This window comes from Lissotriton helveticus, chromosome 6 (assembly GCF_964261635.1).
Source record: "Lissotriton helveticus chromosome 6, aLisHel1.1, whole genome shotgun sequence".
Classification (NCBI taxonomy): Eukaryota; Metazoa; Chordata; class Amphibia; order Caudata; family Salamandridae; genus Lissotriton; species Lissotriton helveticus.
The window spans coordinates 1,838,565,959-1,838,590,604 of NC_136067.1; the positions used below are offsets into that span (position 1 = coordinate 1,838,565,959).

Sequence of the window (24,646 nt, forward strand, 5' to 3'; positions counted from 1 at the left end):
CCGGGGGAGGGGTGTGGCTCACTCTTTCATCCTTCCAAGGTCGATGACAGGAGTACAGTTGGGAAACAATAAACATCAATTCTTTCTGTCAGTGCCATAATTCCCCTGCTGGGGTGAATGTGCCTTTACAAAAATACATGTGAAGTTTGCACATAAACACCCAGATAGGAAGTGATCCTTGGAGAAACAGCACTCTAGAATAGTCATGCAGTTAGCCCTTTATAGATTAGTACTTTGCCTTTTGGGGGAACCTCAGGAGTCCAGTTACATAGGTTTATGTATGCATATGTATTTATGTGGTGCAAACCTAGCTGTAAAGCATGGGAGTGTTGCAAAACATTCACCTTGGACTCAGAGTTCTGCTCGGGCATCTACTTTCTAGAAAAGAGATGGTCACTGACGCTGAATCCTGCTGGACTAGTGAGATGTGAGAGGATATAGAAAGAGTTAAGTACTTCAACGGGGCTCTAGTATTCTTGAGCACATCAATATATGCTCAGAAAGAGCTTCTGATAAGCCATTCCAGAGTGTACTGCCCTCAGTAAAGATCCTACGGTTTCCTATCAAGGGCAGTTGTAAAGCATCAGGTCAGGGAAGACTTATTTGCTGGGTGTAGTTATCTGGTTGTATGAGGGAAGGTAGACATGTTGTCAGCGTAGGAGAGGGCTCCGTGGTAATCACTGGTGTTAAGTTAAGCTGCATTTGCAATACAATAGGTCTCACATTTACGCAAATGTGAGCTATTGCCATTACAAATGACAATGCCTTTTATTTTTGTTTTTAAAACAAATAAAAGGCAGTCATTTACAATGCCAATAGCTGAAACTTGAGTAAATGCGAGACCCATTGCATTGCAAATGCTTGGTCTACTTGTGGTGGACTACCATCCACCCAAGTTATTGAGTTTTAAAATATAATTGATAAACTTTCCTAGGGAGAGGTTGAGAATGTCAATTTTAAATTAGTATACTAGTTATGTGAAGATTCTTTATTAATAAGTTCCACTAGCAAACTCATTTTAATTGGTATATGTATTTAATGCTCTGAAATCAGAAGATCAATAATACAACAAGTATATACATAGATATGCTCCTCACTAGTGTCTTGAACATATTCATTAGAAATCTTTGAAAAGTTGTTCAAACGTTTAGAAACGTGAACTTGTAAATATCTGCACAACCGGAGGGATGCTCAGAAGAAAAAAAAAAAAGGAAAGCAGTTAACTTAATTTGGACTAGTACTAGCAAAGCACAATACTGATGGCATGAATTGCCAAGAGATACCCGAATTCTGGCAGCATTAAAGACAGTCAACTTTGGGAAGGGGTTGCAGACATGCAAATTCAAAGGTGTGAGATATCCTTTTGGACAATGAACCATTAACCAACAGATGAACTAGATGAAACTACAGAAAATAAATTTAATATAATAAATCAAAAGCTAAATAGTCAGAGGTGGGGGTGACGAGAAAGTAAATCGTGTTCGCTGAGCAGGGTGGTGCTTTATACAGATTAAAGATGGAAAACTAATCTAGAAGACTACAAACTAGAAAACGGGTGGCAAGTTAGTTAAGACCAGTTCGTATGATTAGTCGCTGCAGAAACTTTTGTTGAGTGTGGTAGCTGTGATCACAAAAGTGCTACATTAGTCTACCATCCCTGAATGTTTTAGTGAGGATTTAAAGCCTGAATTATACATACCCTCTCAAATTTCAAGGATACCACTCGAAAAACAATTTTAAATACTAATTACTGCCAATAATCAACATTCCACACAATGCTCATTTTATTTGAAGAGGATAAAAATTGATCAAAGTCAAAAATAATGTTAATTACTTTATTGAAATATTATATAAATTACACTTCAAAATAAGGGCAGTGCTTTAAAAATTCACACTAATAAAATATAACTCTGTACAAACATTTAAATTTTTTAGAGTACATATAAAAATGATGCCGAGCAGGTTAGATACATAATTTGTCGTCAATAGGAGTGAAATACAATACAAAAATTTACGAAGTCCTTTTTTTCTAATTATTTGTTAAATATCCAGCGATGATTTTGCTCAGTGTTTGAAAATGGGGGTCCTTAAAAAACAAGAAAGATACAAGCAGATCAATATTTGACACACCCTACTCTGGGCGAGTGTGTGCAGCACCGGTGAGTTCCGTAGCACCGGTGAGTTCCACAGCAGCAGTGTTTCTTGGTAGGAGTGTACCTCAGGTCAGATGTCAATCTATTTTCCAAAGAAAAATAAATAGTTAAGATGAAACTCTGCTCTGTGGTTCAGTTATGTTTTAATGTTATACAAGCATGCTAGTTATCCAACAACTAACAGAACCTAGTTCTTTAAAACAAACTGAATAGGAGTCTAGTGTGTCCACAGCCCTAGTCAGATGGGTAACCATTTGTGTACAGAATGGGAAATGTGTTTATGCTACCAGATTGGGGAACGGGGGGGGCGGGGGGGGGAAAGAGCAAGGGGGACACTAACTATAAGGTGGGGCTACCAATCGCTTAGAAGTATCACCTGTAATCCAGTCCTCTGAAGGCATCCACAGGGTACCACCATCTTAAATCATTTTGAAAAACGTCAATCTTTCCGAGGTGGGTGCAGTGCTAAAGATGGGATATTATCCACCATGGCCATGTCAGAATAACAAAAACTGGAAATTTGACATCTGCTTCTGTTCAGCCCGACCTTGCAGTGTTATGGGGTATTTCTATTCCATTACATTTATAAAGGACAATCCTATGTCAACACAGGTTAGAATTCAATTCCCTGTGTGCACGAGTGAAGATGGTCAGTGCATTTGACCGACCTACTTATACCTGCCAAGCTCCCACACCGCACAAGGAGTGAATCTAGAGATTCACCCATCCATCCTGCATCAAACTAGTACAGAACCTTGCATAAATTAAAGATGCAGACTTCCCATTAGATTAGACCCATTGTTCTCCCCTTAATTTAGAGATGCATGCATTCACCCACATAAATAAGAAATTTATAAAGAGCATGGTTACGCCATCTCGGCGTGTCCCAGTGCTAAGAGGGAGGTGTCAGTAGAACGCATCTGAGGCCCACTTTATGCTAACCTGCGAACAAATATGTTTTAAGCGCCCTTCTAAACTTAGCTTCAGAGATCTCCATTGTGAGTTTGAGGGAGCTTGTTCCAGTTCTGAGCTGCCAGGAACCTGAAGGAACGGCCCCCCATTCTGGCCTTCTTTACCTTCGGAATTTTCAACAGCCCGGTCCCACTGGATCTAAGAGATCTCCCTGGCACATACCTGGTGACCAAGTCACTCAGATATGAAGGGCCAAGGTTCTGGGAGATACGGTGACAGGTGCATAATGTCTTAAACAGAACTCTTTTCTTTACTGGGAGCCAGTGCAGTGAGTCAAGGGCTTTTTTTGAAGCCGCCCTCCTAGGCTGCATTAGTAACAGCCGTGCGGCAGCATTCTGCAAGACCTGCAGTCTCCCCAGACCTTTAGCTGTGGCCCCAAGATAAGAGTATGTTGCCATAGTCTAGGCGAGATGTGATAATAGCATGCCCCATCGTCTTCCTAGCACCTATCGGGAGGAGATCTAACATTTTAAGTAGATTTTTAGGACCCCAAAACACTTCCCGACTACCGGTCTAATATGTCCATCATAGGAAAGAGTGGAGTCCACCCAGACCCCCAGATTTTTCGCCTCGGTGCAAGGTAAGGGGGTAGGGCCCAGACTGAGGCCACCATGCCGACGTCCAGCTCAAAGTATCACCTCCCACCACTAGCACCTCTGTCTTGCTGCCATTCAATTTCAGGCAGTTCTTATCCATCCAGGAGGCAAGCTCCTGCATGCAAGCCCTGAAATTAGAGGCCGCTACCTCCGGTGCCTGGGATAGGGAGATCAACACCTGGGTGCCGTCCGCATAAGAGACAACCCCCATCCAAAACCCTATACTATCTCTGCCAAAGGAGTCATGTACAGGGTAGGACTAAGGGCAGAACCCTGAGGCACTCCCTGCTCCAGTTTAATGTCATTGGAGTAATATACACCCTGTCTGACCTGACAAGGACTTCAGCCACTTCAGGGCCAGGCCTGACACCTTTATTCAGACACTGCAGTAAGGTGTAGTGTGCTACAGTGTCGAAGGCGCCACTGAGGTCTAACATGATCAGAGCCATAGTGTGCCCCGCATCAGCCCCCTGTCTAATAGTTTCCGTGGCACATAGTAGAGCAGTTTCCGTAGAATAACCTGCCCGGAATCCTGATTGCGACAGATATAGGAGACTAGCATCTTCCAAATGTGTCATAAGTTGACCACCTTCTCTGCTACCTTGGCAGAAGAGAGATGGGTCGCAGATCGTCTAGTTTGTCTTGACTGATGTTCGGCTTCTTGACTGGGAGAACAATGGCTCGTTTCCAGTTCCCTGGCAGCATGTGTAGATTGAACGAGACCTCCAAAACATGCCTGATGAACGACTCAAGAGTATCAAACTCTAGCCCATCACCTTAGGTGGGGGCAGGATCTCTGGGAGAGCCAGATTTAACACGGAGGCAGTTTCTCAAGCGTCTCTGGAGAGGGAACAGTAAAGTTGTACAGTCTCAGCCCTGTCTTTGTTTCTCCCATCTGTTCTTCAAATTCAGCACCCCTCTTTACAGTCCCTGAGAAGGAGGAGTACATTTCCTTCACCTTCTCCGAGAAGTAATTCGCCACCCGATTGCAGTCAGCAGAGCCCCTACTTGGCACAGCCGTAGCAGCCAGGGAGGAGATCTCCTTATATATTTTAACACCTTCACTGCTACAGCAATTCCCGCTGGGTGCTGAACTCTCCAGATTTCCATTGTCCATGACAAGGTCAGCTCGTCATAAGCACACGACCAGTGTACTGCTTGACGAGCTGAGCTCGTCATGCGCATGGAAGGGGTTAAAGAGTTCTTAGTAGAATTCTCTGCCGTCCCAATTCTGGCCTTGTAATGGGTGGCTTTAGCCAGTCTTAAAAGACCTTGGTATTTCCTCTGTTCCTCCCTGTATTTCAATCTATCCTGGTTCCGAAATCTTTCTCCACTGCCTCTCCAGACATTTACATTCAGCTTTTACGAGATGTAGAGCAGGGTAAACCAGGGTGCATATTTATGTACCCTGCCCATAGTTTTGTTCGAGAGCAGCGGGGCCACCTTAAGAGCGTCTGTTATGCGCCTCTCCAGATTCATACAGGCGGTTTCACTATCAGAACCACCCGGGGGCCTGCCCACTGTCTGCTCTCTATTAAAATCACCCTGTACAAAGTTTCCACTTCCTACACGGGTGGATGCCTATTGCTACCTCCTGGCTTTCGATCACTGGCCCCCCTATTACAAAAGGCACCAAAAAGTGGTCCGACCAGGAAACGGGGAGGGGGTAGAAACTTCTACATTCTCCCAGCTGGCGGTGTCTCATACATGAGACACTGCCACATCCTTTGTAAAACCAGATTGCAAAACCTATGCAAATAACTCCAAAATAGATTGGCAGTCAACTTTACGTAAAGTTCTTCCATCAGGAATATACTTAATCCAGCAAAATATTCTCCATAATGTTCGCACTATTATAGAATTTTTTTATTTTTTATTGTGGTGGTCAGAAAAAACAAAGGTATCATTTGTGTCTGCGCACAAGCAGGTATAAGGCGAAAAACAGTATACGGGTCAGAATATAACACAGCCATTCAGTCCACATCCCTGAGGTCGGACGGCGTACCGACGAAGCATATCGAATAATGAAAACAGGTAATGGTCTGCATTGAACACAGAAAGGTTATCTGCACCACTTTTTCGTTTTTTCTCAGAAACAAAACAAACACATAAATCCAGCAGAGAGATTCATATAGCATACATTCCGTCCCAGCTCTGACTAGTGTTGTTTCCGTCCCCCTAGGGCCCTATTAATATAAAAAGCAAAATCAAAAGGACTTTCACAAGCGTCATAAAGCATAACAAACCACACTCTGAGCAAGCCTGGTATCAGTTAGCGGACACGTCTACCCCCTGGTCCCTCACGGGGCAGTGCCAATTCGACTGTACGAGAGTCACACAGTTCGCCTCGATAGGCATTCCAGTGCCCCCATTTCTTGTCCCATGTCTTTGGGCAGCCTCTTATCTTATACACGGTCTTCTCAGCAATCATACATCGGTCCATTTCAGCCACCCAGCCCACCACCAGTGGTCTGTCCGGGGATCCCCACTTCATGGCTATGGAGCGTTTGACGAGCAGACAACCCAGCGCCGCCCACTGTAACTCTTGGACACTCAAATCGTTGGCCCCCCAGATGTTAAGGACACATTCCCTAGGCGATGGGGAGAATGGTTTACCCAAGGAACTGCTCATTTTACTAAGCGTTCCACTCCAGAACCGCTGCACCACCGGGCATTCCCATAAGAGGTGATAAAAGGTGCCAGGGAGTCCACAACCTCGTAGGCACGGTGTGTCTGGGCGCCGCCCAATTTTGGCCAGGGTAAGAGCAGACATACACTCTGTGCAAGACCTTCAGTTGGATCAACCTAAAGGTATGACAGATAGCTGATTCCCTCGGGGACATTAGTGCCGACCGCCAGTCTTCCTCATCTAAGGGACCCAGGTCTACCTCACACTTGGTCCGCAGTGATACGAAGGGATTGGGGAGATTGTTGCAGTTAGCGATATGTAAGGGAGGTGGCCTTCTCAGGAAGAGGTTCCAACAGCAGCCTGTGCTCTAAAGGGGAGGTATCGGGTATAGAGGTGAGGTCTGAGACAGCGGCCTGGAGGGCATGTGTGATTTGCAGGTATCGAAAGAATTCAGTGGGTGCAAGGGCATATTTAGCCTGGAGGTCACTAAAGGTCAGCAATTTACCCTTATGGACAAGGTCCCCCACCTCAGAAATCCCAATCAAGTCCCATCTGTCGAAGTCCTGGAGGAAGCAGAGGGAACCCAGACTGTGTGGACCACAGAGGCGTAGCCTTAGTAAGCCTATCCGCCCATCCCAGACTGCTATTGGCCCTGTGCCAGATTGCCACTATGCCACTGTATGTGTGCTGCATGCCTCGATCCACATCTTACAATGTCACTAACGATTTCTGGCTCAGAGGCATGTTTGGCACCTAGACATCCTCATTTTAGTAGTTCCAATCGGGAATACCAATTTGCTCTACAGCCACCAGATCAGACCATGATAAAAGTATTGCAATTTACTATTTAACTAACTTTTGGCAGCGACACGATCACGTGAGTTCTGGCACGTTTAAGAGCAGGAATCCCTATGCCTTCCTCTTGTCGGTCCCTGTTCTAGGGCTTCAAGTTTTTCCTACCACTAATCTATTACCCTACCTTATACTCTAGCATGGAAGCACTTTGCATTGCCATCGCATTTCAGATTTTAAACAGCCATGTTGCATAGACCGCCTTCTGTATCATGAGACCCAAAAACTATGGAATGCTCTACTCCAGGAGATTTATATTTTCTTTTAGCTTTAAAAACATGTTCTAAAGGTGCCCTTCGTTGCTCAGGCTTAATTCTACTTTTAAAGAATCTTTTTTTTGTTTTTAATTTATTACTCACACCAGAGAAGAAGTCATCGCTTTACAAAAAAGAAAACATATCAATTATACAATATCATAATATTCATAAATACAGAAATTCATATAACCAATAGCAAATACATAATTTTACCGTGTAGGAGAAAGAAGAATTTAGTAACTAAGCCAGCGTATGTCTATCTCTTATCCGGTCTTACAAATATGGTATTTGATTAAAGATATTTATCTTGACACAGACATACAATTAATAAAGGGTTTATATGAATAAATGAGTTCATGGTTCTTCTACAAAACCGGATTAATTTGCTCCTCATCGTTATTTTATCTATTGCTATTATGTCGCTCCCACCTCACCATTCCATTTCGCAATGCAAGCCCATATTTCTTCCCCCCGTGTTCTGGCTTTCCTCCCTCTACATGCATTTAGGGCTGCCTCTTGTTTCCAATCCCCCAGCAATCTAGCTAACCACATCTAAAAAGGTGGGAGGCTCCTTATCCTTCCATCTAGCGGCCAGCATTATACGATATATAGCTGTGCCCAAAAATAAACAATATTCTTGTTCTTTGTTACATCGGAGAGAGCCATCATGCCCCAGGACTGCCAGTGTAGTAGCTAGCTCCAAATCCCTTACAAATAAAGATCCCCAGAAACAAGAGATTCCCGTTTTTAAAAGGATTAATTCCCTACAATCGGAAAACATATGTATCATTGTAGCCGGACCCACACTGCATCTAGGGCATGGGTCGTCCTCTCGAATCCCATAGAAAGAGTTTTGCCGGTGTAAAGTACAGGTTAAATACAGATTTATACAGCTGTGCTTTCAGATTGGAAGCTAAAAAGGCTTCCACTGATAGTTCTAAACTCCTCTAGATATCTACGTCTGGGTTATTTAGTTTAGCTGCCCAAGATGCAGCATGCTTTTCTAAATCATCCGGCATCTCTGCCAATAGTAGGTTGTAGATATCCCCAATTCTACATGACGCAGTTCTAATTAGCTCCATCAGGGGGATCTTCCCAATCATTACCCTAGGTCTATATGCCAAAGAATGCTCCCGACCAGTATAAATTTGAAAAGCTGGTTAGGTGTATCCCGTACTCCTGTTGCAAATACCTAAAATGCGGTTGCTGGTGTCCACCATAGAACTATTCAACTGTAACTATACCCTTACTCTCCCATTCCTGCCCCATGATGACATAATTATCCTTTGAGAAGTGATCCGCGCCATAAGGGGGCATATTGTGTAACTCTGGGGATCCCCATAAATGTTGCTATCTTCTTCCAAATACACCACGCACTCTTTATAAATTTAAACCGTACTTTTGTTATAGTAGCTATGCTCAGTTTGTCTTAGGAGAAATCCCTGCGGCTTCTGCTCCTACTGCTAACTAAAATATTGTAGAAGTTCCTTCATTAGAGCTCCCCCCGTCCATACGATTCTGCTTCAGTAAAAAGGATTTTTGGTGAAGCAGGGCTGCCCAATAATGTGATATTTGGAATGGTCAACCCCCACGATCTTGTGGCAGTGTCAGGAGTTTCATAGACCTTATCTTCCCATATTGCCACACAAAGTTAGACAGCATGGAGTTAATGTTTGAGTATTATTTCATCCACAGTTAGTGGAATTGACCTAAACGGGTATAAAAATGTGGGCAATATTCATTTTCAGGTAATTTCCTCTCCCTATAATTGGCAGATAACCCGTTCACCCTCTTTAAGTACAAACTTATAGTTTTAATTAATGGATCGAAATTCTTTGATCATCTTATCAACCTTGGCGGTAATCCGGACTCCTAAATAAACCGCTGATTGAGCCGACTTACATCTTTGTACACCATGTTCTGTGTGCATACTACAATGTTTTTCTCCCTATTCAAGCTATAACCAGATAATTTGCCAAATTTCCCTGTAATATCCGCAATCTCATCCAATGCCTCCTTGGGACCTGTTGTGACAAATGCCACATCGTCCGCGTAGGCTAAAACATTTGTCTGGTATTCCCTCGTGCAAATAAGTTTGATTTTAACTTCCCGCAAGAGCATCTATGAGAGGGTCAATATATAACGCGAATAAAATGGGTAAGCAGGGGCACCCCCGACGCGTCCCTCTGCTAATTAATACCTCCTCTGACTCTTTACCCATTGCCTGTATCCGAGCTTTTGGGTTACAATACATTGCTCTGATCGCCCTGACAAATCCCTGACAGAACCCCCTTAGCTCCAGAATTCCCCATAAAAAAAAAAAATGTTCCTCGATCAAACCTTCTCGGCGTCCAGAAGGATCATGGCCATCTGGCCCCCCGTTTCTGACATGTCAAACAATGTTATTACTCTTTGAATATGGTCAGTTGTTTGCCTCCCTGGTATGAAATCATGCTGCCATGAGGAGACCAGATGACCAATGACCCTTCCTAACCGGGATGCCAAGAGTAGATTGTTATATCTGTGTTAAGGAGATTGGTTTGTAGGACCCTGGGTTATCTAAATGTTTCCCTTTTTTGGAAAGACAACAATTTGCATTTCCTTCCATGACTCGGGATGTTGCCCCTATATTGAATCCCTTTAAATAGATCTAAGAATTGTAGTATTGTCGTGCCCAATGCTTTATACAACTCAAAGGGTATTTGATCAGGGCCTGTAGACTTTCCTGTAGCCAGATTCTGTAATGCTATTTGTTTCTTTGTGATATCTCCAATTCCAATTCATCTTTTAGATCTTCATTTAGCATCTGCCCTAGGTCATCTTTTGTCAGCAGTTGTCCGATATCATCCAACATGCTATTTGCCTCCCTGACAGCTTCTTCCATAAATATTTAATAATCCTGAAAAGCTTTAGCTATGCCTTCTGGGTCCGTATATTCCACGCCCCCCCCATATCGATAGCTAGGATTTAGTTCTGTACTGACTTTTGCCTAGTGCGAAGGGTGAGTCTCTTCCCCACTAATTATCCACTCTCATATGAACTATTACGGTGAGATTGAAACTCTTCTGCCGCCTTCTGTGCAAGCCATCCGTTAATCTCTGCCTTAAGCGTCTGTATCAGTGTCTTACTCTGCATGGTCTCCCTCCCATGCCTAATTAAAAATGAATGTTAGTCTTCGGCTGACTTCAACCTTTGCATTACTTCCTGACTTTTCAGTTTAGGTATAGCTCAAGATTTAGCCACAACTGATGGTTTCTCCCCTCAACCCTGCTTTAAACGCATCCCAGACTATTATTCGAGGCACTATACCTATTAATATCAAAAAAATTGTTTACCCATTTTTTTATGTGCTCTATATATTCCCTATTAACTAATAATTTATCAAAAGTCCATTTCCCCTGCGAGGAGGAGCTTCGCGAGCATCCGAGATGGCCGCGTGAGCACAGAGCTCCCGAGACAGTCGCCGCCCTTCGCATATATCCTGAATTTGCACATGGGCTTTTGAAGACTAACTTTGGCTGACATTGCTACTCTTTCGAAAATTTAATTTGGACTTCGGGAACCGCAGCTACGTCGATCTGAACTTTTATGGCCCACCCCAGGACGAGACTGGGGGCTCTACTAGCCAGGACGCCGTGAAGTAGTTGAACAACAACGGCTAGAGGGGTCTCTCCCTGGCAGCCTCTGTTCGACTTTGTTTCGCTTTCTGAGTTTAGGCCTTATCTGATTGTGAGGCGGCTCAGATTTACCCTGGATCCGGCTTGGCTTTGCCTCTCCCCTTGAGTCAACATCTGTAATTGCCTCGTATCGAACTGAGTCGGCATTTACGCCACTTTGGCAGACTTGTGGCCTCGTTTCAAACGGCCATTTTCACCAGGTCTCGCAGGCCCCTCCGGGGCACGTTTTCCAATATAGCCACCAGACCCGACAATGAGAAGCGGAAAACTAAGACGCCTCTCCGAGGGGGACCGACCCAAACCAACGTTATGGATCGTTACACTCAGCCCAAGGGATCCCCGGGTGGTGTCAGCCGTACTCTTGAAGACCCCAAGGATAACCCAGCCGCTCGTTCCGAATTGACCCTCCAGGATGTCATGGGCGCCATTGCTAGCATGAAGGCTTCCATGGGTCAGCAGTACGAGGCCCTTGCTCTAAAGATTGACACGGTGGCTGTCGATGTTACCTTGATCAGAGCAGACTTGGCGAAAACCAATGAAAAGGTCAAGTCGTTGGATTTAAAGACCTCCAGCCTTACTACCGATGTCTCAGACATACAGACCGAAATCGGTAATCTGCGCTCTTCCAACGAACTTATGGCTCACCGACTTGAGGATTTCGAAAATAGGGCCCGGCGCAATAACGTACGCATTATTGGTGTCCCTGAAAAGCCCGAAAACTCTGCAACTGATCTCATGGTGGAAGACCTTGTTTTGAACCATCTCGCCCCCACTGGACTCAGCAACTTCTTTACAGTAGAGCGTGCCCACCGAGTTCCGGGTGGGAATCCCCCCCCCCCCCCCCCCCCTAGACCTAGCATTGCCAGACTCTTCCACTTCAGAGACAGATGCTATCCTGCAGGCCTCAAGAGTGACACTGTGGTTCCCGATGTCTGAACATTCCGATTGTCTCACAGCTGAGTTCGATGATTCTCGTCCTATTATGTTTCATCGGCGATTGGCCCGAGGGTGGCGGGGGGAAATGGGACTCATTCCTCCTCCGGGTTTCTTTGTGTAGATTAGTTTACGGTCAGGGTGACAGGCACACTGCAAGTTGGGGTGGCTTTTGAGTCGTACGCAGGGGTGCAGGGTGGGGGGGTTGTAACTGGTTCCAGTTGGGGTGTGGTGTGGGAGTGTCGGTGTGTTTGTTATTTTTCACAAGGCAACGTATTGTTTTCTCTTTTGATCCGATCATTGTGTCCCGTTTGGGGTGCTCTGTATTCCTTACAGAGATGGGGTAGTGGGTTGAGGCTATTGTCTTGGAATGTCAACGGGTTGGGGGATAGGATAAAGCAGGGGGGGTTGTGCTACAGTTCCTTCGACGTCTTTCCCCCGATGTCGTTCTTCTGCAAGAAACATTTAATTGGTAATGCATGTCAAGCCATGAATAGATGAGGATATCGCCTTGTCGCGCACTCCGGATTCACCTCCGGCTCTAGGGGTGTGGGCATTCTTGTTCGGTCCTCTCTCCCTTTAGAAATAGACAAGGTAATCCTTGATGACAGAGGGCGCTATGCCGCCCTCACTGAGGGGATGACACTCTCGCTGATGACGGTAAATGTTCCCCCAGGTCTGCAGACTTCCACCTTCGCTGACATTGGACGGGTGGTTTTGGGGCTTCCAGACGGTCTCCCGATTATGGGTGGAGACTTTAATTCGGTAATCTCCGGCACTTTGGATCGCTACCCTCCCAGGGCTTTAGCTAAATCTCAGTCATGGCTGAGTGGGTTATTGGAAACTTTCGGTCTGATAGACTGTTGGAGGTTGATGCATTCGGTGCAGTCACAATATACTTTCCATTCTGGGGCCCATGGGAGTATTTCCAGACTTCACTACGTGCTAATGCCAGCAGCCCAATCCTCCTCGATTAGAGAAATCAGACACCTTCCCCGGGGCATTTCGGACCATTCCCCTGTAGCTTTGCATGGAAACCAGGGTGTGTAGTGAGGGACGGGTAGCTCCCATAAACCCCTGGTATCTTCGAAATCCCAAACTCCGCTCAGAGTTGATAAAATCCATTGATCATTACTTTCGTGATAATGTGGGGTCTGTGTCCTAGTCTGTCATTGTGGGAGGCTTTCAAGACTGTTATACGTGGTCATTCTGTCTCGCTAATTGCTGGTGCTAAGAAAGCCAAATATGAGGAATTGGTTGGTCTTGAGACAGACAACTGAGCTGGAGAATGACCTCGAGGCGGGTGTAACTCGTGCTAACCTCCATTCCCTCAGCCTGAAACAGCTGGATTATAGAGCCCTGGTGACCGACGCTGCTAAAGTAATGAACAGAGAGAGCAACAGGGCAGATTGTATGATGTGGGTGACAAGGCTGGTCAATTGATTGCATGGCTTGATAAGAAAGAAAGAGCGAATCGTGTTGTCCCTGTGATTGAGAAGCCGGATGGAGTGAGTGTGACGGAACCAGCTGAAATTGTCGAATGTTTTGTGGACCATTTTCGAAAGGTTTATTCTTCAGTCGGTGGTAGGGATGAGGAAGACTCCCATGTGTTGCTGCGTGACATTGCACTGCCCTGCCTATCTGAGGCGGATAGAGCCCTAATGGACGCACCACTCTTGGCAGATGAAGTTGCCGTCGCCATCCGTTCCCTTCGTTCTGGTAAGGCTATGGGTCCCAACGGTCTGCCCATTGAACTGTACAAATTGCGACCTGACATAATGCCACCCCATCTTAGGGATATGTTCCTGGAGTCGTTAGACTCTGGCTCCCTCCCTAGTGATCAGCGGCTTGCCACGATCGTGGTCATCCATAAGGAGGGGAAGCCGCGGGACTGTTGTGCTTCCTATAGGCCCATTTCGCTCTTGAATGCTGAACCCAAAATTTTAGCCAAATTGTTAGCTAACCGGTTGATCAAGGTAATCAGCGACTTGATCCACCCGGATCAATCCGGCTTCATCCCGCATTGTAATACTGCTCTCAATCTTCGGCGTTTACATGGCGCTCGCGAGGGCGGAGACTCTCCCCGAGCCGGCCATTTTGGCTTCCTTAGACGCCACGATGGCCTTCGATACGATAGAATGGCCGTATCTCTGGGCAGCTCTCGCGAAATTCGGATTTGGCCCTGTATTCATTGGTTGGGTGAAACTTCTATATGAGAAGCCTTTGGCTCAGGTTGTGGTTAACGGTAGAGCTTCGTACTCTTTTACCCTCGGGCGTGGCACACGGCAGGGCTGTTCGTTGTCTCCCCTGCTTTTTGCCCTCGCTCTTGAGCCGCTGGCTGCCTGGCTCCGTTGGGAGCCTTCGATAAAAGGTATCCGGTGGACCCCTGATTTGGAGGATCGCATTTCGCTTTACGCGGATGATATCCTGTTGTACCTTACGTCCCCCCAAAAATCCCTTAACGTGCTTTTTGATGTTCTTACTTTTGGCAAGAACTCGGGTCTTATCATCAACTGGACGAAACCCTGTGTTTATGTAATTTCAGGGGGTCTCCCTCCATTGCCTCGTAGATTCCCTATCCAGATATCGGAGACGGGTTTTAAGTATTTAGGGATCTACATATCCCTGGACCCCGCTGTTCGCTACGAACGCAATCTGCTTCCCCCTCTCCAGAGGCTGAAACTGGTTGTTGCACACTGGCGTAGGTTGCCATTGTCACCGCTCGGGCGCGCCGCCCTTTTCAAAATGATGTCACTGCCGCGATTTCTGTACGCACTCCAGAATTCTTTTGACGTCATTCCTTCTAGCTATTTTCGTGAAGTGGAGAACCTGCAGAGACGGTTGATTTGGGACGGGCGTGCACGTATTGCTCTCTCCAAGCTCACGCTCCCTTGGTATGATTGGGGCATCGCGCTTCCAGATATCAAGCGGTATTATTGGGCCTCTCAGCTGACTGCGATTAACCATGCAACTTATACGCACGGTTCTAACCCGGCATTTGCGATGGACAAACACTTGCTACCGGGTGGGAACTACAATAGGGCACTTTATTATTAGGCGATCGGTGGGAAACTGTCTGGACCTACTAAAATTGCTGTGCGGGTTTGGCACGATGCGAATGTGGCTTTGGGATGGAGAGACAGACAGACTCATGCAACCCTGTTGTACGCATCTGAAAAATTGGGATGTCTATGGAAAACAAAAGGTTGAGAAATGGGACATGATTGGCATTAGCAGGGTGGGTGACCTCTGGTCCAAGGGGAACATTAAAACCTTTGAAGCATTGAAGACTGAGTACGAGCTTAGCGATAGGGAATTTTTCCAGATACGTGCAGGTTCGCCATGCCTTGGCTTCGGTTTTTGCCGCGGGCACAGATATTCCAGAGTCTTCTCCTCTCGAGGACCGTATACTGGATGGCCATGTGCCTGATAGCACAATCTCACTAATATATAAGAAGTTGATCAACAACCGGGCTGATCTGCTCGTGCGTCTCAGGGAAGTTTGGATTAGTGACGGTTTGGAGCTGGATGACGAGGACTGGCAATTTGCGTGGTCTACGCCCAAGGAGGTAGCTATACCTGCCAGTCTTCAGCTTGTCCAGCTCAAGATCCTCCACCGTGTATATGTCACTGGTCCGCGTTTGGTTCGAATGGGTTATTCTCAGGATGGGTTGTGTAAGCGTGGCTGCGGTATGACTGGTACCTTCCTCCATATTATATGGGAATGCCCGGAGGTGGTTCAGTTTTGAACTGGTGTGCATGCAGTGATGGAGGGTTACCGGAGTGCCGCTACAGCCTGAGGCGAGGCGCTGCTTGTTGAATGTGTGGGAACCGAATGACTAGAATGTTGCTCAGACCCAGTGGGCAACCCTTGGGAACAGGATAGCAAAGACATCGCACAGCTGTGGGGCTCCCAGCGGTCGCCCACGGTATCTGTATGGAAGGAAATGAATATGCTACTTACCAGTATGCATCTGTTCTTGGCATGTAGGGCTGCTAACATTCATATCTTAGCATTAGATCGCCGCCTAGTGTAGGGTCCGGATGATCGCACATTGTTGTCCTGGAAGAGTCTTCGAAGTATCCTGAGATAGGTGGCTCCTCCCCTGGACTACAGTGCGCATGGGCATCGGCTCCATCCCCAGATTGTTTTTCGCCATTGTGGCAGAAGATGGAGTGAAAAGTGTAAAGGATGTCCATGCTAATGATTGAATACAATAGTACATCTGCAGCTGCGACAGGCACCGGGGAGGAGGGTGGGCGATATGAATGTTAGCAGCCCTACATGCCAAGAACAGATGCATACTGGTAAGTAGCATATTCAGTTCGAGGCATGTGGGCTGCTAAATTCATATCTTAGCATAGAATACATAGCAGTCCCTCCATTAGCGGCGGTTGCCCGTGCCAGCTGCAGAAGCTTGAAAAAGTGTTTTGAGAACAGCCTGTCCTACAGCAGCTTGCTGTTTGGAATGTACATCAACACAGTAGTGTTTTGTGAAGGTATGTGGTGTAACCCACGTGGCTGCTCTGCAAATGTCCTCTAAAGGAATGTTCCCCAGGAAAGCCATGGATGCCCCCAATTTGCGTGTGGAGTGCGCCCTTGGGGGTATCGTTAAAGTGCGCTTGGCCTTTTGATAACAGATTTGGATGCACTTAACAATCCACCTGGCTATTCCTGCTTTGGAAATAGGGTTGCCTTTGTGTTGTTGTGAGAAGGCAACAAAAAGTTGTTTTGTTTTCCTAAAGTGTCGTGTCCTGTCTATGTAGTACATCAACGCCCTCCGTACGTCTAACGTATGGAGCATTCTTTCCGCCACCGTCTGTGGGTTTTGGAAGAACGCTGGCAAGTCAATAGTTTGGTTGAGATGAAACTGTGACACCACCTTCGGAAGGAATTTGGGGTTAGTACGTAGCACTACCCTGTTTGGATGAATCTGAATGAATGGCTCTTGGATTGTGAGCGCTTGTAGCTCACTAACACGCCTCAGTGACGTAATAGCAATTAGGAAAGCTACTTTCCACGTTAGGAACTGGAGTTCACATGAGTGCAGTGGCTCAAATGGTGGTCCCATCAGTCTGGTGAGGACCACATTAAGGTTCCACACCGGAGCTGGCGGTGTTCTTGGGGGAATGACTCGTTTCAGACCTTCCAGGAAAGCTTTAATGGCAGGCACTCTGAAGACAGAGAGATGCTGCCTGTTCTGAAGATAAGCTGCTATGGCGGATAGATGTATCCGAATGGAAGTGTACGCTAGATTGCACTTGTAAAGATGTAACAGTTAGCAAATGATGTTAGGGATAGATGCATCTAGTGGGTTGATGTCATTGGCTGTACAGTAAATGACAAAACGCTTCCATTTTGCAGCATAGCATGCTCTGGTAGTTGGCCTCCTTGCCTCCTTGATGTTCATGCATTCTGGAGGTAGGTTAAGGTATCCAAACTCTAGGACTTCAGGAGCCAGATCGCTAGGTTGAGCTGTTGCGGATCTGGATGCTGAATTTCTCCATGGTTCTGCGTCAACAGTCTGGGCGTGAGGCGCAGTCTTTGATGCGGCACCACTGATAGTTCGAGGAACGTGGTGTACCATGCTTGGCGCGCCCACGTTGGAGCAACTAGGATGAGAGTCATCGCGTGCTGCCTTAGCTTTCTTGCCACCAGCGGTATCAGAGGGGCTGGCGGAAAAGCGTACGCAAATTTGCCTGACCAGTTCATCCATATCGCATTCCCCTGCGACTGTGGGTGAGGGAACCTGGCGGCAAAGTGTTGGCATTTTGCGTTTTCTTTTGTTGCAAACAGGTCTATCTCCGGATGACCCCACTGCTGGAAGTACGGGTGGAGTACAGATGGGTGTAACTCCCACTCGTGCATTTGATGGCTGTATCTGCTGAGCAGATCCGCCATCTGATTGTCCTTGCCCGGGAGGTGTTCTGCCATGAGGAAGATATTCCTCTGAATGGCCACCGCCACATGCCCTGAGCCAGATGAGACAGCTGTGGCGAGTGGGTGCCCCCCTGCTTTTGAATGTAGTACATCGCGGTCATGTTGTCCGTCCGGACTAACACTACCTTGTGGCACAGATGTACAATGAAGGACTTGAGCGCCATGAAGATTGCCATCAGTTCCAGATAGTTGATGTGCATCTTCTGTTGCTGCTTCGTCCATAGTCCCTGCACTGTGTAAGTGAGCAGATGAGCTCCCCATCCCTGGAGAGATGCGTCCGTTGTCAGGATAATCTGTGGCACTGGCTCCTGGAACAGTCGGCCCTTGCAAAGGTTGTGTGGAGTCCACCAATGCAGAGTCGTATGACCGACTGGTAACCAACACTAGGTCTGTTAATTGTCCCTGAGCCTGTGTCCACTGATTTGCTAAGCACTCCTGGAGCGGGCGCATATGTAACCGTGCGTGAGGGACTATGAAGATGCAGGAGGCCATCATGCCTATCAACTGCATGAACTCTCGCTGGAAGTGAGTGTTGTGGTCTGAACTTCTGGATTAGAGACTGCATGCTGTCTATCCTGACTTGGTTTGGCTGAGCCATGGCCGTCAGGGTATTGATTGTCGCACCTAGAAACTGCCGGACATGTGCCGGCTGAAGATGCGACTTTGGGTAGTTCAACGAGAAGCCTAGATCGTGAAGGAGGTGAATGGTAGTCGACATGTCCGCGGCGCACTGTTGTTCCGACTTGGCTTGAACGAGCCAGTCGTCCAGGTAGGGGTAGACATGGATGTTCTGCCTCCTGAGGTGCGCTGCTACCGTCGCCAGACACTTGGTAAACACTCTTGGGGCTGTGGTCACTCCGAAGGGTAGGACCTTGAACTGATAATGCCTGCCTTGGATAGTGAACCTGAGGTATTTCCTGTGGGATGGGTGTAGTGGTATGTGGAAATAAGCATCCTTGAGGTCTAAGGTTGCTAAGAAGTCGCCTTGGTTTAACAAGGGAAGAATCTGTTGCAGTGTGAGCATATGGAAATGTTCTGACAGTATATACAGGTTGAGGGGACGTAGATCTAGAATGGGTCTGAGATATCCGTCCTTCTTTGGAATAAGGAAGTACAGGGAATATACCCCTGTGCCTTCCTCCTCCACCGGCACGAGCTCGATTGCGCCTTTTTGCAGCATCACCACTACTTCCTGCTGCAATAAGTGCAAGTGCTCTGCGGACATAGGCCGTTGCCTTGGTGGAATGTTGGGTGGAGTGGATTTTAACTCTAGACAATAACCGTACTGTACCAGTTGTCGCACCCACCTGTCTGTGGTGATGTTTCTCCAGACGGGCAGGAACTGCTGTAGTCTCCCCCCGACAGGTGTTAAGTGGTCGGGGGGCAGTGACAGAGTCACTGTTTGCTTGGGGTAGAGGAGCGGGAGTTGTTCCCTCTGCCGCGTCCTCTGGTGCTGTTTCCTCGGTAACCCCCTTGTTCTGTTTGGGGTACGAGGACTGTGCTCCACCTCTATTGAACTGAGATTGTTGACCCATCTGTCCTCGGGTGACTCCACGTGCACCTGAGCGACGAAAATTATTGCCACGAAACTGTTGTGATTGTAGGGCCCCCATAGACTTAGCAGTTTCGGTGTCTTTTTTAATCTTTTCCAGGGTGGTGTCAACATCTGGACCAAACAGTCTATCAGGATTGACTGGCTGATTAAGTATGGTTGTTTGTATGTCAGGTTTAAACCCCGATATGCGGAGCCACGCCTGTCGTCTCAGCATGACGCTAGTGTTAATGGCCCTAGCTGCTGTGTCTGCGGCATCAAGTGCACACTTTATGGCTGCGTTGGAGATCAGTTTTCCCTCTTCTATAAGCAGTTTGGTGCCCTCTTGAAACTGAGAAGGCAGGTGTTCTAAAACCCGCTTTAGGGTGTCGTAATGGGCCCTATCATAGCGTGCCAAGAGTGCCTGTGTATTTGCAATACGCCAAAAGTTGGCAGCCTGTGCAGCTACTCTTTTGCCTCCTGCCTCTAGCACTTTGGACTCCTTATCCGGGGGAGGAGCTTCACCCGTTGTTTGGGAGTTGGCCCTTTTGCGAGCATTTGCGACTACCAGGGAGTCAAGCGGCAACTGTCCCCGAATGTATGCCGGGTCTGCAGGTGCTGGTCTGTACTTTTTTTCGATACGTGGATTGACCACTCTAGCCCTGGTAGGTTCTTTAAATATGTCCGCAGCATGTTTGAGGACCCCTTTGAGCATAGGCAGTGTCTTTACTGTCCTTTCAGAAACTGAAAAAGTGTCAAATAGAAAGTCTTCTTCTACTGGGTCAGCATGCATGTCCACATCATGATTAGCAGCTGCCCTTTCAATGAGTGCATGAACACCTGCAGAATCTTCAGTCGGGGATGCACGTGCACTGAAAGGCTGTGGGTTAGGCTGCGGGTCTTGCCCCACATCCTGGGTGCCTTGGTCACCAATGTCATCATATGAATCCGGCTGTGCATCTGGTTCATTGATGGGGAAAGTGTATTGGTCATCTTCATCATATCCCTCCCCCTCAGAGTGTTCTGGGGAAGGAGTTGGGCTTCTTCTTGGAGGAGGCTGGATAGGTTCCATGAGGCCTGAAGCGTCCTGAGGAAGCCTTTTCTTCAGGGGGATGACATAGGAGTCCACTGGCTGTGAAGTGATCCTCCTCTTGTAAAGGGTCAATTTGCCCGTGTCTGCGTCGATAAAACGCTCAGAATCCTCTTCTGAGTCGATTACCTGACTTGAAAGTGCCCCTGCCGTTGAAGAATCCGACTTCTTTGGCGTCGATTTTGTTGAAAAGGCCTTCGGCGCCTCTTTTGGCGGGAGAAGGAAGAGAAGTTTACCCGCAGGCTTCACTGGAATATCCATCGGCTTCTGTGGCGATGGCATCGGAGCCGACGTAGCAGAGGCCTTCTCCCTGATTCTCTGTAGTGAAGAGGCGATGGGGGACGCGTCACACAGTGGTCTTCGGCGCCGACGAGGAGGTCTTGACCTTGCCCTCGGATCCGACGTCCTGTTGGCCCTTCTGAGTTTTGGACGATGATGCCGCAGTCGCCGACCCAGAGTCCTTGGACCGATGCGCAGATGCGCCAGCCTTCGATCCGTGTGTCTTTGTCGGCTCCGTTTCTACCACACGTCCGACTAACGAAGTCCCAGTCGGAACCGGAGCCGTTTCGCTGGCTTTGGCGGGCTTTGACGGCGTCGCAGCGGTTGACCCGTGCCGACAACCCTTCTTAGAGGATCCCTCCTCTTGCGCCGATCGACACCGTGGAATCGACAGATTTCTTCGACTTCTGTGGACCGGAGGCCGACGGAGTCGATGAAGCAGCGGGTTTAGTCGTTTTTGGTGGTACGGCCGCCATCTTAGGGACGCTCGAATCCATAAGTTTCGGTTTCGATTTCGGGTCGGCCATTTTAGGTGTAGTCGATACCGTAGGTTTCAGTTTCGGTTTCGATACGGGCTGCGCAGCAAGTATGTCCGTGGCCGGGCCTGAAGGCGGAGCCGTGGCTTGCGGTACGGGGTCTTGGGTAAGGCCGACAGGCGATCCCGTGACCCGATCTTGATCTTCGTAACCTTCGGGGCATAGCTCATCCCCTGAGCTATCTTCCGCGGCCCCATAAACCTCTTCGACGTCCCCTACCTCGTCGACGTATTCAAGGCCTTGATCCCCGACTGTCGTCGTGTTCCGGATCTGCCTCGACCTCCGTCTCGGGCGGGGAGATTTGAAGATGATGGCTCTGGTCCTAGTCTTCTTGCTCGCCGAAGATGTTTTCTGGATCTGGGGCCGCTTCTTGCTTCGAGGCGCACCGCGCGCCGAATCTTGTCTTCTTGGACCTGAACCTCGCGCAGGCCCTGCAGTTGCCTTCGTCATGGTCTGGCGAAAGGCATTTGTTACAGACCGGGTGCAGATCTATATATGGGTATTTGGACCCACAGAGCGGACAGAGCTGAAACGGACTCCGCTCCATTTCCTATCTCCCTGAGCGACATCCCATGTATTGTTTATCATATGTAATTATTGCATTGCTTCCCCGCCGACCCCCCCTACTCCTTACTTCAAATGTATGATTTATAACGATTCACGCAGAGACTCATTCTGTACTGACACATGACTAACTATTGCCTTGTTTTATGTTCTTGTTTTCTGTTTATCAATAAAAAAAAAAATTAAAAAAAAGTCAATTTCCCCCTGTTCTTCCTACCATCAGAAACTTCAATCCCTAAAACTAACGGATGATGATCTGATGACCTTCGGTAATATTGTTATTTCAGCCTTCTCAAGTATCTCAGCTGTACAAAAAAAAAATAATCTATCCTGACGTATTTCCTGTGTGGAAACGAATAATAAGTGCTGCCACTACTCAGATGTCTTTTTAGCCTGCCATACATCCACTAATCCATGACTATTTATAAGAGATGAGTGCCCTATATACCCTTGGTTTCCGCCCTTGATACCTCCCTCGGTTATCGCTATCAGATAGTAAATCCAGTGCGATATTCATATCCTCACATAAAACAATTGGTAAAGACCATGCTGCCAATTCCATCTCTAAATCCTCAAATTTAGGGATCATAATTTGAGCCATAGATTGAACATATTGTGAGACCCCATCCTAGCTCCACTAAGCCCACCTGCCAAACATCTGCTGCCTTTCGTTTGACTGGATCCAGAGATGCTTTTGCCAATATGGCTACCCCTCTAATATTCGAGGTTTGCGAGGTGTCAGCCAGCAGGTTATACCCCTGTAGCACCATGAGATGTCTTATCCCAGGGGAGGTGGGACTCTTGAAGTCAGATTACATCAAATGTGTTTAATTTAATCAGCTCTCCCAGTTTACCCCTTTTAACTGCATCATTAAGTCCAGCCACGTTTATTGAACATATACTTATTCTCCCCATCTTAAAATAGTTTTATCGCTTCCAACCGACTCTGAAAATCTTACTGTTCCTCTTTCCTTGCTATATTTCTGTAACCTTTTCCCATCTTCGCTATTTTGATGAAATACATTTGACTCCCAATTCTACACCTTCACCACCACCTTCTGTGTGTTTCTCCCTTTTTACCCCCTGCCCCCCCCACCCACTACCTAGCTTCCCGGCCCCCCCCGTCCCTTCTCCCCTCCGAGAGACTCAGACATGGTCTGCGTGTGATGAGTGCATCACGCCAGCCCGATTACCCGTGAATAAAAACATCTTTTAATTACAGTTATGCTGTGTAGCCATACTACGTGATCACTTCCCTCCCTTCCACTTTATGCTCGTATAGATATGAAAAAGGAAAAGGGGAACAAAAAAGGGGGAGGGGAACACCATAAGAAAACCGGGGAAAGAAAAGGACAAAGAAAAAAGGGCATCCTCTCAGAGCCAGAGTACACAGTGCAGCAGATTACAGCATCTACTTCTACATCAGATCTTTCCTGACCTCATCAGGTTATTAGGCTGTCCAGGTATTCCCTAGCTTTTATTTCGAACTGGAAAAAACGAAATTGCCCATTCCAGATAACTTAATTTTGCAGGATTATTCAAAAAAGCTTGGGCATTCTGGTCTTGGAATGGTTTGATCTGCCTCAGCCTTTCAACGGTGGTGTGGCAGAAATCAGGACCGACTAAGTATGAGACCACATTCCTAGTGCGTTTTGCCTCAAGCCTTGCTTTTTCAAATACTGCCAGCCTTAGCAGAAAGCTACCAAACTATACCAAGATAGCTCGTGGGAGTGACCCTTCTCTTACTAGCTGCTTCTGCACAAACGGTACCCTATGGGCCCGCTGAATTTCTAGTGACCAATTCCAGTCCGTGAGTTCGGGGAGAGATTCTCCAAGTAGCTCGATGATTCATCTGCGGGCATCCCCCCTTCCACCCTTTCTGGGACCCCAAGAATGCATAGCTTATTCCACCTCTGGCGGTTATCATATTCCTCCAGCTTCCACTGGATATCAGTTATCTGTGCTTCCTGCGATTTAGTCTTTTCCAGTGTAAAAGAGTAGCACAGTCTACTCAAATCAGAAGTCAGCTTCACAGAAAGCAGATGCTTACCCCTTGTAGACAAATTAAGCTCTTACGAGCATTTTGCAATCCATAATAAACGAGTAAAGTCAAAAAAAAAAAAAGAAAGAAATCCCTCCACAGCACAGAGTTCAGTAGAAGGCATCTTGTATACTCCATCCTCAAGCAGCCCTACCCTTTCTCCAGCATGGAAAGACATGAGCCAACCAATGGGGGAATATATACAAAAAACACTTCCCAGCATCGATGAAGCTGAAATGGATACATTATCCATTTTCAAAAAGACCTAAAAAAAAAACCAAAAAAACAAACACCACAGTAAACGAAATGGAAGCCATGTCTTAGGAGAACACCATTTCCACCCACATCAGGAAAATAATTCAGTGGATCTTCTAATCACCAAAATGCGGAGGCTAGTTAAAAATCTGCTTAACTTGGGGGCACCTCCCAGAAATAAATCTCCTGCCACACACCACGAAAAAGCAGCATCAATATTGCAAACAAAAATATAACCGATTCAGACAGGCATGCGGATGACCGATCAAACCTCACCACCACTGCATGCTATAGGTTATTACAATCAAAATGTCAACATATGAGATTATGAAAAGGAAGA

The 24,646-nt window shown here is 47.0% G+C and overlaps 1 protein-coding gene across 1 annotated transcript in view; it reads right to left on the reverse strand.

Annotated features, from left to right (window-relative positions):
• Positions 1-1,821: 1,821 nt before the first annotated feature.
• LOC144761921 (serine/threonine-protein kinase Nek2-like) overlaps positions 1,822-24,646 on the reverse strand; it is a 121,820-nt gene continuing 98,995 nt past the window's right edge. The window contains exon 8 of the mRNA XM_078647118.1: positions 1,822-2,235. Coding sequence (XP_078503244.1) covers positions 2,115-2,235 — 121 coding nt within the window. The 3' untranslated portion in view covers positions 1,822-2,114. The remainder of the gene's footprint in view (positions 2,236-24,646) is intronic.